This window comes from Pithys albifrons, chromosome 3 (genome assembly GCF_047495875.1).
Source record: "Pithys albifrons albifrons isolate INPA30051 chromosome 3, PitAlb_v1, whole genome shotgun sequence".
Classification (NCBI taxonomy): domain Eukaryota; kingdom Metazoa; phylum Chordata; class Aves; order Passeriformes; family Thamnophilidae; genus Pithys; species Pithys albifrons.
In genome coordinates this window covers 89,748,935-89,763,670 of record NC_092460.1, presented here as the reverse complement: position 1 = coordinate 89,763,670, position 14,736 = coordinate 89,748,935, and the positions used below count along the sequence as shown (strand labels likewise).

General features: G+C 37.1%; 2 protein-coding genes across 2 annotated transcripts in view; one reads left to right on the top strand and one right to left on the bottom strand.

Annotated features, from left to right (window-relative positions):
- CCDC146 (coiled-coil domain containing 146) overlaps nt 1–14,736 on the bottom strand; it is a 70,230-nt gene that overhangs the window by 41,738 nt on the left and 13,756 nt on the right. The window lies entirely within an intron of this gene.
- Nucleotides 7,668–14,174, top strand: FGL2 (fibrinogen like 2). Its single transcript, XM_071550078.1, has 2 exons — nt 7,668–8,415; nt 10,982–14,174. Exons 1-2 carry the CDS (start codon nt 7,668–7,670, stop codon nt 11,686–11,688), a joined length of 1,455 nt encoding a protein of 484 aa, XP_071406179.1. The 3' UTR covers nt 11,689–14,174.

Below are 14,736 nucleotides of genomic sequence, written 5' to 3'. Positions count from 1 at the left end.
TGAAAGAGAAATACTTGAGGCTTCCAAGGAAAGGCTTCATTTCCACAGGGCCTGGATCTCTGCTTTTTGGAGAAATGATGTAGCTGACACGTGCTTCTCATTATGTTTGCAGGAACTGCAAAACAACTAAAATGTATTCTGAGCTCAAATGGAATAGTAACACTTTCCACTTCTCATTCTAAGCTGCAGGTTTTGTTACTATAACAAGACATTGTGGCTACACTTAATGTTATATAAAGATCCAACCTTTTATGTTAATGCGCTTATTTCAAACATCTGAAAGGTCTCATCAAACAAGTCTTTCTGCTCCTAATAGGAGACAAGAAAAATATCAAGGGATTAATATATTTTACATCTATATACACTCAGGATTTCAGTATAGAATTAGTCACTTGGCATATGGCTGTTCTGGCCAGCCTGCTATGTCAGATTTGGAATTTTCTTTCTGTGTTGTTTATTTGAAAAGCTTTTCTTACCTCTTTTGTATAATATTTAAAAGTTGAAGCATGTGGGGAAGAGAAAGGGTAAGTGCTCCTCTTTGAACAGAGAGTTCTGCAGCCTCTGTCAAAATCCTCATTTATTCTATGCTGTTTGGACACTTAGCACACAGCTCAGGTGTTCCTTATTTCAGAGAGGGCAACACCATCTCCTCAGGGGTTTCTACATTGTAGGGGGAACAGGTACAACAGTCTGACCCCGTGCTGTGCCTCCTGCATTTCTATCCAGAGCTGGGGATATCTGCAGGGGTTTGGCTTCTCTGTGCCTGATCTCTCAAGAGTATCTGGGCAAACTCTTGGAGCCATGACAACATATTGAGGGAACTGCAGATTCCTCCTCAAGTTCAGCCCATTGCTCAGAGGAAGTTCATTGCTGTGACTTCTCACTTCCTCTGAAGATCGTGTCCTGCCACTTCAAGATGGAGCACCCAAAAATGAAGGGAAGACAAAAGTCTGTACGGGTTGTGTTTGTAACCTCTCTGGCAATCTTAAAAAAGACACAAGAAAACTGCTCCATAACCTCCCAGTCCTTATGCCAGAGGATTTAACTGTCATAAGGGCTCTGTCCTGTCAAATTTTGAAAAAGCAGTGACTGAACAAGGATGCAGAGGGTGAATATATACTGTACAGTTATAAGATAATAGCTCTATTCTGCTGATGTGTCAACAGCTCTCTCTAATTTTAACCCAAAAGAAGATACTGAGTCTAAACATTCACTACCTGACTTTACCTCAGTTGCATTTTATTTCTAAACCGTGCAGTTAAAGTCTGAAATATGTTGCCTTTAGACTTTAGGAAGCATAAGGAAGGCAAAAAGAAATATCAGAATACAGAATAATAATTAAGTCCATGTATTTATGATTGCAATTATTTTTAATAACAAAATTTACCTTGTTAAACTATTTCAGACTGCTTTTCAGCATTTATAAGGATTAAGAAACATTCTCAGTGAGGCTCTTAGTTGCCTTTGACTATAGTGAGAGCCAAAGATGACAACCAAGCCCAGCCCAAACACCAGATGTTTAGATGACCTAAACTCTGATTTTAATGTAAAATGTTGCATCACAGTTTATATATGTCCAGAAAATATAATCTTTACTCTTTTTATTCAGTCATTGTGCATTTTTCAATACACCTCAAATATTAATAGAAACGATGAAAGACTAACACTTCCAAAATGTTCTGTGATTTCCCTACTCAACATTATTTCAGGTTTCAGGACATATTTCTAAGTATTTTAAAACAAGAAGATAAAATTCACTAATTTAAGACAGCAACTATTTAATTACACAAGAAATAGTAGTTTTGTAGATTGGGGAACACTGAAAGTACACTCAGGAATAGCTACACTGCAGATATTCAGGGAATGATGGGCCTTGCTTAAGTCATTATTCTAGAGAAAGGTTGTGATGGTGAAAAGTAAAGAAAAACATAGTAAAGTTTTTAAACTGATACTGTAATTAGAATTAAAAAATAAGATGAAATCCCTCTCATCTGTAACCACATTCATCTATTATAGGAAGTAGACTTTATAAGAAAACTACGGAAAGTCCATAGAAAAAGCCTATTTATTAGGTTTTCAAGTAGAAGATGATTTGTCACTGAATTTTCTCAATTTAATTTAGGTGATAAACAACAGTATGGGAAGCCATGAGGCTATTGCTTGCACAGATGCAGTCAGGCATTTCTCTCCTGATGTTTGTGACAAGCAAAATTATAACAACTCCATTTGTATAAGATCACATTTATATATATACCTGTTTACCCTCAAAAGTGCTATTTTTATGGGAAAAAAAATCACCTTTCTGAGCCATTGCTATTTGGAAGTGAAAATAATTTAAATAATTTGACAAAGTGATTGTTTTAAATTTTAATAAGTGCTTCACAAAAGATTTTGCCCCCTTTCCTATTCCAAGAAAACCATAAATGTAATTAATATGAAGATTGTGTGCACTTTTAAAATACAGTATATCATTATTTCACAAAGTGAGGGCAGAAGGTTTATGGTTCCTTGAAGGGAAATGACTTGCCTGCACTGGTTCTACATATAACAAGCCAGGAACTCAGAATAGTCAGAAACCAAATAAATGAGCATGAGAAATTAATACCTTCTCACTTTATTCTGTCATGGGATGTTTTATATCATCCTAGTCTACTACACAGCATTTCCCATGAGAAAAGCCATTTGCAGATGATGCTACATATACAGGGGAGTAAGGACATCAACCAAAATCATAAATACACCTACTTATGGTAGATAAAGCATTGTACTGCCTCACAGAGAATTCTACAGTTCTACCTTTTCATTCACAGATGGATGAGCCAGGCAACCTTTAATGAAAAATAAACTGCTGAAAAGCCTTGTAAAACTAACAAATAATGACTAGGAAAGATAATATTACAAATTCTTTCCCAAGACAAAGTTCATAACAGTAGTTTTGGCCCCCAGTTCATGGGAAAGAGCAATCCCTACATGAAAAATATCAAAATCAGCATAAAAATACCACATCTGGAGGCCAATTGTGTCTTGTACGGCTCAGAAAAAGAGGGCACAGGAGACTGGCATTTCAGGAAAGGACACAGCTTTCCTGCTGTCACATCTTTGGCTGGGAATCTGGAAAGCAAGATACAATCTCACACATCATAGAATCATAGAATCAATTGGGTTGGAAAAGACCTCCGAGATCAAGTCCAACCCTTGGTCCAACTCCAGTCCCCTTAGCAGATCATGGCACTCAGTGCCACGGCCAATCTCAGTTTAAAAATCTCCAGGAATGGTGAATCCACCCCCTCTCTGGGCAGCCCATTCCAATGCCTGAGCACTCTCTCTGTTAAGAATATGTTCTGATATCCAACTTCAATTTCCCCTGGTAGAGCTTAAGCCCGTGCACCCTTGTCCTATTGTTGAGTGCCTGGGAGAAGAGACCAGCCCCCACCTGGCCAGAACTTCCCTTGACTTGCTGCTCTTATTGAAGCAGGTTTGAAGGAATCAAAAAGGAATTTTCCTGAAAAGATGTAACAGGGAGAGGCTTTTGTATTTGGAATGTCATCACTCTTAAAGTGCATTCTGGTCTATTCTGTCAGTATACTGAGCCAACTACAGCATCTTCAGTAGTTACAGATGGAGGAAATACTCAGCAGCAAATTGTAGATTTGGGGTAGGCAGGTCTTCAGATGTCATGGGAGAAACAGAATTAATAAGAACTCTGCTTTGTGGGCTTTTTCCTTCACAAATATGGTCCTCACCTTAACAGAAGGAGTGATACTGTTGGACCACATGAATGTCATAGTATGTATTACACTTACAATTGCTTATACAGATATCTTACCCACTGCTTACATGCTCCCTGTCAGTGCTGCCCTTCTGCCTGTTGCCAGAATTTATAAATAAACAGTGGGGCCAATTTAAACAGATTGGAAAGCCATGTGGCTACTAGTTCAACATCATCTGTATCTAAATACGACTATTAAGAATTGAAATCAAAATGGAATTGGACTGCCTTTCGTTTTGTGTCCTGCCGTGTTCTCATGGACACATGACAAGTTGCACAGGGGGTCCCACAATCTAGTGGACAACGTAAGGACTACATGCATGAAGAATGACTACTGAATTTCAAAAGAAAACTCTTGAGTTAATTTGAAAGAATTCTAAATCAGAATTTGTTTCTAGTACGGAATTTTGTTATATTTCCCACATTGTGGGAAAACTTTAAAATTAATTTAATTGCTTTTCATTCTCTTTCTCAGCCAAAATGTACCATGGAATCCCTGAAGTCTACAAAAATATCAAAAATATTACTGCAGCAGTTGATGTGAACATATCCCATCTCTGCCACCAAAATTGTTCGTACGAATGAACCCAGATGTGCTTCAGGTTTGTTCATGCCAGTCATTTGAACTGCTTAGACAAGCCTGGATGTTTTGCAGCAATTCTCCTGCAAGAGATGTTGACCAGCACAAAGCCAGAAATCAAACAGATGGCAAGTGGTTTTGTTTTAAATAGCCATAGTCAGTAGTTAAATTAACATCTGCCTACAGTCATAACTTTGTTCCTTTCTATTTGACCTGCATTCCATTATCTGCCAGAAAAAAACAAACATACTATAAAAAATCATGGGAAAGGGTTCATGTTGGTTTTGATAACCTTTGAATAAACACTCCTCAGACAAGTCTGATAAGACAAAATCCATCACTTTAACCTTGTAATCATTGGGTAGTTCTGGAATAGAATTAAAATATTTGGTAGCATTTAAGAATTATCATGAGCTTTCAGTTTATCTTAAGGACGATATATCTGTGAGATTAAGATATCTCTCCATCCCACAGGAGCGAAAATAGATTCCTACAATGAAGACTGAAAGAGATGAAAAGCTACAAGAAAATTACCTTTAAGCAAAAAACCAGACTTTAGTAGAAAAGTCTCACAGTCATCATCTGTTCTTCAGTTAGATCCTTTCACAGTTGAAACAGATTGGCTTTTGGGGTTTGTGATTGCTTAAGTGATTTAAAGTTTTCAGTTTTATGCAGAACATTCTAGGGATCTAGAGAAGCCCCATCCAGGAAGAAACTTTGCTTATAAAGAAGCTGCAGTTGTCCATTTTGATCTGGTCAGTATTTCTGCCATTAGTTACTTAGGCTGCATCAGAATCTCACAGCTAAAGATTGCTCAGTGTCATTTCTAAGGGCAAAGACTTCTGAAAAAAATCAGATTTGACAGCTGGCTTCATTTATCCCAAGGAAGATAAGAGACATGAAACGTGACAAAGGCTGTGGTGTAGTGCCTGGGGCTCCTGAAAGGGAAAGAGAGGCATGACAAAATGTGGGAATGGACATTCCTTGACAGAACAGAAAGATCAGTCCTCAATTACAAAACTTCTCCAGGTAGGAGAAGCATCTGATGGAGAAATGGATCTTCTGGACTCCAAACTCTGACATCCCAGCAGCAGAACATCAGGTTAGTAATGAAATGAGGAGCAGAGCAGAGCAACTCAAGATTACTGAAATCTCATATCCCCAAAAAGCAAATATCACAAAAGGAAAATATATAAGGGACTAAGGAACAGATGTATCAGGATAAAGATGTTTGGAAAGCTCAGATATCTCACCTTACTACCTGAATTTCCTTTTTTATAACATGCAGTATTACTAGAAATTTCTGCCCTTCTAGATATTACAAAATTCTAATACTTTAAGCTTTTGATACAGCACAGCAGTCATAAATTACAACATTATTTGATATGCATTTAAACATTTCAGGGCAAAACATACAATGTGGTCTACCAAGGATAATTATTATTAATTTTACAGATACAGAACACTTTGTCCAGTTCAAAGGCACAAAGCAGATAGCAGAGTTCACTGTAAACTGAAGAAACAACAGTGTTAGGGAAATGTGGCTTCCCAAATAACAAGGATTTAGGGGCTCTATTCCATTTCCAAAGCCCCTAAAAGAGGCTGGTATAGCTTTTCTCCATGTGACAGTAGCAGCCATACAGGAGAACAAGGTTCTGCAAATACCTAATTTTACACTAATATGATTAAAAATTAGCATCCTATTAATCAAATGAATAATTAAAAAGATTTACTCACAAATGAAAAGAATACTTCTATCTGTTACAAACATTTCGGTTTGGATACGTTTATAACAAAACCAAAGCGATGTCTGTATCTGACACCCGAGATGTCTGTATCCCACCTCACTGCTGGGGAATTTTCATGATCTGACAGGGAGAGAGACATGGTTTGTCCACATGACCAAAAGCCCCAGGGCAGGTTTCAGGATGTTCATTTAGAATACAGAAAAGGTAGATTCAAAACCACCTCCCAAGAAAGTGCCCAAACTGTTGTGCTCTGCAGGAATCTCAGGGAATTGTTGCAGCAGGTTAGAAAAGTAGGTTTTCTAACCAAGCCTCCCTCCTGTACTATCAATATAAGCATGCAGTGTGTATAAAAGACAGCAACATTACAGAGATCATGAATTTGTGGGTTATATGTGTGACTAATGTCTGTTTAATGTTTAATCTGTGTTATGAGTAATTTCAAATAGGGCTTAAGGAACTAAGTGGTTCAGATTGAACTAATTAAACAAGAACTGGTGTAAATACCTTTACTCGCACAAGTTATTTGGCTCTTGACTGAGCTGTGAATGTATAAAGACATATCCATGTAGCCTTGCTTTCCGGCACAAGAAAAATTACACAGATCATTGAAACTGCACAGACACCATGGGAGAATAGCAAAGGTGGCTGTGGAATAAAAATGAGGGAGTACGTGGCAGCTGTACCTGGGGAAGATGTATTTTGTTTGGTGTGATTAATCAGGTACAGTACATGATTAACTCTGAAAGCTGATACAAGGCACAATAAAAAGAAGATCAATACCTCAAACTGATGGGAGTTCCTTCCCCAGCTCTCTGCCTCACTTCAGATTCAGAATTCAGGACATTATTCAGAACACCAGGATTTGCTGTGTTTCCCGGACAATCCATCCCACAACTAGGATCCCAGGCATCAAAGGGGCAACTGTCTGAAGTTCACTTCCCTTTGCTTAAAAAGGTTCAATAAGAAGAACTCAGAATCAGGTAACAGTGAATTTTAACAGTGACATGCCATACAAATTATGAACATTGCATATGACTATTTAAGGTGGGCTAAGCAAAATAGGAAGAAGAAAGTACTGCTCATCCTCCTGAATTTGTGACTCTATCCTGAAAAATGTTTGGAATCAAAACTATATATGTGTTTCAACATGTTTCCTGTTTTACATAATTTTCATGAATATATCTATTAAGATTAAAAAAAAGTTTTAGGAAGAAGGAGACTGAGTGTCAGTGAAGCTATTGCTGTGATAAACCTCTAATGGGAAAGGGGCTGGTTTTCACTTTTTCCACCTGCTGTGTTAGAATTATAGTCTGGGTTATAGGTTAAACTTTATACCATTCAAATGTTAAGAAGCAGATGTTAGATATTCTAATAAAGAGCTAGAGGATTTTTTTCCCCAGGAAAAGAAAACCCATGCACAACAAGGAATGAAATTAAACTAGAATAAGTGATCAGCACACATGCATCTCATCATTTTGCTTACATACACAAGCTCTGAGTCAGGAATACTCACTGAAATGTGCTACTCTTGCAAGCACTACCTACTCTGCTCTGCTATTAATCACCCGTGATGCAAGCACTCCCACCCATTTCTGAGAACAGTGGAGGCAGTCTGATAACTCACACGCTTCAGGCTGCCCTTATAAAGTTGTTCCACTTTTGCATACTTCCTCATACTGCTCGTTTCTCGGTGAAGATGAAGCTCCTCTTTTACATAGTCCTGCTGAAGACAACTCTCCTTGCTTTAACAACTGTCTTTGCAGTTGTTTTAGAAGATGAAGAGAATGATAAAGAAGAAAAAGTTACTGAGACTTGTCCCATAAAGCTCAAAACTAATCGGAAATGTGATGAAGGAGAGGATTGTCCTTATCAGATAAATCTGCCTCCGATGACCATCCAGTTACCCAAAGAATTCAGACTGATTGAGAAGACTCTCAAGGAAGTACAGACCCTTAAGGAAGCAGTAAATAAGCTGAAGAAATGCTGCCAAGATTGCAAGCTGCAGGCAGATGACAACCAAGAAAGAGACAGTAGTAATGAATTCCTGCTACCTAATGCAGAAACTCCAGCAGCAAACAGTGAGGTCCAAGATAACAGAGTAAAGGAACTGCAAAGCAAAGTTAACAGGATGGCAACCAGCTTAAAAAATGCAAAGAGTCAGATTCAGACACTGCAGGGGCGTTTAGAGAAGCTGAGCCTCATAAATATGAACAATGTAGAACATTATGTTGACAGCAAAGTTGCAAATTTAACGTTTGCTGTGAACAACCTGGATAACAAATGTTCTTCCAAGTGCCCAGCAATGCAAGCAAAACCTGGTATGTAACCTGTCAATTCTTACTGCCTGTATAAGCTTTCTGTGCCTTTTACTAATATGAGGTAAACAATTTAAAATATATTTTAATCAAACAGCTGTGCTATTAACTTCACAAGTACCTGCTCTTTTAGTGTTTATTTATAGTCCTGTACAACATCTCAGCAGCCACTAGAGGGTTACTGAGAGCTGCAGGTGTTCTGTCCCTCCTAGAACTGGCCTTCAATAAAGGATTTAAAACACCAATTTTTCAGGGACAATTTTTGCAATTCATTTGGTAAATGTGAAAAACTAACTTTATTTTACACCGTAATACCCGTCATTAAAGACATTAAGCATCAGTGAACTACACATATTTCCCCCTTGAATTAGAAGGGCTAAAAGGAATCTATTAAAATGCTTAGTTTTTAACAGATGGATAATAAAATATTTTTTATCATCATAGCAAACATCTGAAAGGCCCAGCTAAAATAAATAATATTCCTTGACTGGGTAATACCTATAACATGATTTCAATACTAAACCCTTTGCATTATTTTAATATATAAGCAGTATAAAATTGAAACAGATGTTATCACTGACAGTTTTTTCTTTTACTTTTTAATTGCCCTAATTAAAATAATGAAATAGAATCAATGACTTATTTCTAATGTTGACTATTATTAAGGCAAGAGGGTTTTTGTAAAGTCATGAAATTCTAATATCTATATAAGAATCCTTGAAAACAGGAAATGTTCAGTAGATTGTCAGTGTATTCTACCCCTTGGATATCAAGAATATGAAGACAGGGCTCTCGAGAGACAAAACAAAGACTGATCAGGCTGCATGACACTATTTATGCCTCTTGCTTAGCATTCAAGTTTAAAATAAAACTGTTCTTCTGTCTGTCCATCCTGAAAATAGAGGGATCTGCAGGTGGTACAGCGGAAATACTTGAAAGTGTGAAAAAAGCAAATAATTAATAATAAAGGTAATGCTTTTACTATATCAGCAATCAGCTTAAATCAGATAAAAATCAGTCTAAATCAATTACTTTAATTCTGATATAAAAGACAAAAAGAATGAGTGATTTTTTTGTTATATTGGTAATGGGCAGTGAATCACATTGAAATATAGTACTTCATAACAGACTAAATTAATTTTAGATATTCCTCAGACTCACTGAAATGTTGGGTACTGTTCATGGCATATGATCCTGTAGGTATTCCTTATATTTTACAGTGACATGATAAAAATGCTTGTAGCAGCAATATATTCATTATGAAAACTAGCAAGGATAACAGCTACAACTTTTTCCTATACAGGATCTATTCCTGCATCCACTGAAAGAAACAGTAAAACTTTACTTAAACAGGAGTTGAACTGGATTATACAAGCATGTTACCTGAAATGCTTATTCTCTGTCAATATCTGCTTTGAAACTTAGTCCTCCAAAGATCTTACACATTGTATTTAGATTTGGCTTTTAAGCCTTTAATTCCTATACTTTGTGGTTACATAAATTTCCAGTTTTCTGGCAAACAAAAAGTCCTAGGTCTTATTTCCTGCTGCAGCCTGAGAACACTTCTACCTTTCAAGAAGTAGATCAATTGTTTCAATATTCTAGGAAAAATTACAATCCAAGCCTGCAAATGAACATGCCCATAAATTCAAGTCTGCAATAAGAATGGACATTAAGGTTTTGACTCTTAAATCAGAACTGAGAGCTCTCTGGATCACTTAAGAACATGAAATTCTAATGTCATGCTATTGAATGGAAACACATTACTGGATGACACTGTGGATCAAAAATGGGCTTTCACTCTGAAGGAAAACTGGGGGTATTTTTCTTCTGAATAAAACACATCACCCATTGGTGGGAAAAAGCTGTATTAATAGTAGATGCTGACATTCCTCCTCTCTGTAAAGCCAGCAATGCCACATACACAGGAAAGCACCATCTCTTTTCTGGCTGCATCTTTCTTGGAATCACACAATTACAACAATAGGTGTGACAATTTAACTACTTATTTCCTGCTTCCTAAAGTACAGTCAACATTAACACACAGAACATTCCTAATGATGTTCTCTGTCAAAGGATGTAAACTGAACAATAGCCAGGTTAACATCATTGCCATGAGGACAGAGTTCTGCCTCTGACACACTGCCAGATAATTAGAGACAGGAGGGGATTGTATACATTTAAATACAAAAAGCAGCAAGAGGGTAACCACAAAGCATTAGAAATATGGACTGAAGAAATCAGGCTGAATTTACAGAAGGAAATGAAAGGATAAAGAGGAGAGAAAAGGAGGAAAGAGAAACCAAACTATCAAAATGCCCTTAAATTTGGCAAATTGTTACAAGAATTAATTTAAATGGGGTTTTTTGACAGCTATCTGATGATCCTAGGTGGCATCTATTACAGAGTAAACATGATGGAGAAAACCTGTTTCTCCCTAGAACTGAAATTGCTGCAATGTAAAAGTCTCTCCAATCCAAGTTCTGTATGCCACATCAGCCTGGGTAAAAATTTCAGTTCTTTTAAAATTGAAATTATGTTTCTTCTAACACTGTTGTTCTTCCACCAGTTGTACAAATAATGCAGAGAGACTGTGCTGACCATTACACAGCAGGCAGAAGGAGTAATGGAATCTACAGGATTAGCCCTGACCCCAGAAACGAGAGCTTTGAGGTTTACTGTGACATGCACACCAACGGGGGCGGCTGGACAGTGCTGCAGCGGCGCCAGGATGGCAGCACCAACTTCAACAGGACCTGGAGCGACTACAAAAATGGCTTTGGGAACCTCAGCAGGGAGTTTTGGCTGGGCAACGACAAAATTCACCTCCTGACAAGGAGCCAGGAAATGCAACTGAGAATCGACCTTGAGGATTTCAATGGCATCAGAGAGTATGCGAAATACGAACACTTCTACGTGGCCAACGAGTACCTCAAGTACCGCCTGAGTGTCCACGGCTACAGCGGCACGGCAGGGGACGCCCTGCACTACAGCAAGCACTACAACCACGACCAGAAGTTCTTCACCACTCCAGACAAGGACAATGACAGGTACCCCTCAGGGAACTGTGGTGCCTACTACAGCTCTGGCTGGTGGTTTGACGCCTGCCTGTCAGCCAATCTCAACGGCAAGTACTACCACAAGAAATACAAAGGTGTTCGCAACGGCATTTTCTGGGGCACATGGCACGGCATTTCTGATGATACTCCCACTGGATACAGGCAAGCCTTTAAATCAGTAAAAATCATGATCAGACCCAAAAGTTTTGTGCAGTAATTCTACACATTTCTCTTAACTAGTTTGCATTGGATTGCACTCAAAATCATACTTATTCAGTATTATACTCAGAATTCAAGTATTCAGTTATGTTTGGCATAAGATTGTTCTAGACAAAGCAACATACTTCCACATAATTTTTTAGAGACAGTTTGACCCATACAGTGTATTAAAAACAGCATCAAAGTATTTGAATTGTTATTGCTAAAACTTAACATCAGTTAAGTCTTGGCATCATTATGTAAATATTCTAAACATTGCTTTTGGTGCTTGTAAGGACTGTGATATACCCCATCCTATAATTTAAACATTTAAATGGTCTTCCACAAATTGTGTCTGAATGAATACCTGCATTTTAACCTGAAAGCAATTCAGAGGTATAATTAGTAATCTATAAATTCATCAACACTTAGAATAAAAACTAGTCTCTCTGGAACAGCCTGATTTTTTCCACCATCTATCCTTCACAACTTCAAAGGTATACTACAGCAACATCAATATAAATTAGGAAAAGTACTACAAATTATTATTTTTAAAGCACTAGAAAAGAGAGAGACACATAGTTTGCCCAAAGACATAAAAAAGGCCTTGGAGAAAACTCAGAAAATGAAGATGATTCCTCAAATCTCTTCTTCTTTATCAAAGATTTTTCAAAGAAGTTGATGGAAGAATTGAATAGAAGCAGCAGAAATAATTACAGAATCATGGAATCATTTCGTTTGGAAAAGACCTTTAAGAACATTGAGGCCAACTATTAACATAGAATTGCCAAGTCCACCACTAAACCATGTCCCCAAGTGCCACATCCACACATGTGAGCATGTAATGAACAACATTCTTGCTCTGTTTGGTTCCTCTGTCGAGCTCAAGGACTTGTTTGCTGTTTGTGTGAGAAGGGAGCCACTATGTGGCTTATTGCCCATTTACATAGGCAGGCAGACAGGTAGGAGGAGGACACATCAAGAAGAATCCATGTCTTTGCATCAATGCCTCTAAATACGTATGAAGAGTTTCCAGCACCGTTTTGCTTTCTCGTGACTCTTTTAGTTAAGCCAAATGTTACAAGATGCCCTTGTAGAGACACAAGCTCTCATTCAAATGCTTCTCAATCTAGGTATCATTAAACCCTGAAATTATTATCATTATAAAATATTATAAATGTTTTGTAATACATGAAAAGACTGTTCTCCTCATTTTTACAGTACCCCTTTCATAGCCACAGAAACACAAAAACCCACAGGCAATTCTAAGCAAAAAAGACAAAATGCTATGAAAGAATTTTTTTAAAAAATGCAACATATGAAAAAATCAAATTGTCAGATACTTCAGGAAGTGCAAATTGGAGATACTGTTATTAAAGTTCCCCTTGCAGACAATGAACACAACTCTGACTACACGTGTCTAGGCCATGTCTGTATCACCACAGTGACCAGCACTGACGGGAGTGCAGTTTAGCCCAGCCAGAGCCCGGTCTACTCTTTTGCTTTAACCAATCTTGAGATGCAGAAAAACTACACTAAGGCTGTATTTCTTTACTAGTTACAGTGTGCTTGTGCTTGGCATAGACTTTTTGGTCCAGAGAGACATTAAAAAAAAAAAGTATACATCTAACATAATACTTTACAAATATGACCCTTTCTGTTTTTTAAAATGACAACAAAACTGCAATGGTCATAAGTTATGCAAATGAAGAACACTGGCAATTGGTAAATTGTAAAATATTAATATATATTTTTAAGAAGTAAATACTTTGGAGGATAATTGAAGTGTAATTTGGTTTATTATATTTCAATTTTAAATGAAAGAGTTTAATTGAAAGATGTATAATCTTTGCTTGAGAATATGTTTTGAAGCTATAGGATATTTATTTTGGGATAAAAAAGAATTGTCCAAACAAAAAAAAGGCAATTTATGAAGTACTGGTTAAAAGAGCAAATATCTAATTGCATCTGATTACATTTAATCATTTCGCATTAAATGCACAATTTGCTCCTGTTCACCATATGGTAACTGGCTAAGTATGACTTACAGTATCTACAAGCTTCTACTTGAAAATGTCTCATTCCTGCTAAGTTGTTAGAAGAGAAACTGTTCTATTTTAATCTTGTTTGAAGGAAACTTCCTAAAACACGGAAATTTAACAAAATAAGCAAATGTGACTAATCTCAGCTGCAAAAGCCTTGTCTGATGTCTTGAAAAGAAGAAAGGAGAAAGGAAGTGCAATGCTGTTACACAAGTTTGAATATTACCTGCCTGGAACTGTTGCAGATGAATCTCTGTCAATGTGTACCAGTTTTACAAAATGTAACTCCGTCTGCTTGTTGGAAACATTATTTTTGTTCTTCCTTGGTGTAATAAAATGATGTCACACTGTTAAAGCTGTACTACTGTCATAGATGTACATGGGGACTATAAAATAAACTGTCATAAATAGTTTTACTGATTTTCTGTAAAAATGGAAGCAACAAGAAAACACTGAGAGCCAACACAGATGACCATGTGATGTGCCAGGAGAGCAATTGCTGGGAATGGTGGTTTCTTAGAGATCTGTTCTGTGACACTTCAGCTGCCAGATAATGCCAAAGGCTGAAATCTCAGACATTTTTTTGAAACTATTCATATTTTGGAAGGGAAAAAAGTAATTGCCTAATCAAGGGTTCACACAACCTCTGCCTCTAACATGAAAGAAAAGAAGCAAACTAATCTGTTTAGACCTTTCAGATCACATTTAAGGGTCATCAAAGCTTGTGAATACAAATATTACCTCAAATTAAAGCAGACAATTTTTATACAAACAAAAAGCACTTGGTCTCTGACTAAGGCTTAATAATTCAAAACACGTTTTTCAATTTATGAAAAACAGGTAACACTGATTACTATATGAAAATACTTGTAGCTTTAGTCTTGCTAATATTGAAATTGTGAATTTTAGTGAAGATTACTAACAGTGAGTTTGCCAGCAAAATTCCTATGGGCTTTTTCCAAAAAAATAAAGACACAAACCCATCTGTTCAATGTGATCAGCCAAGCAGACTGTAATGAGTTGGC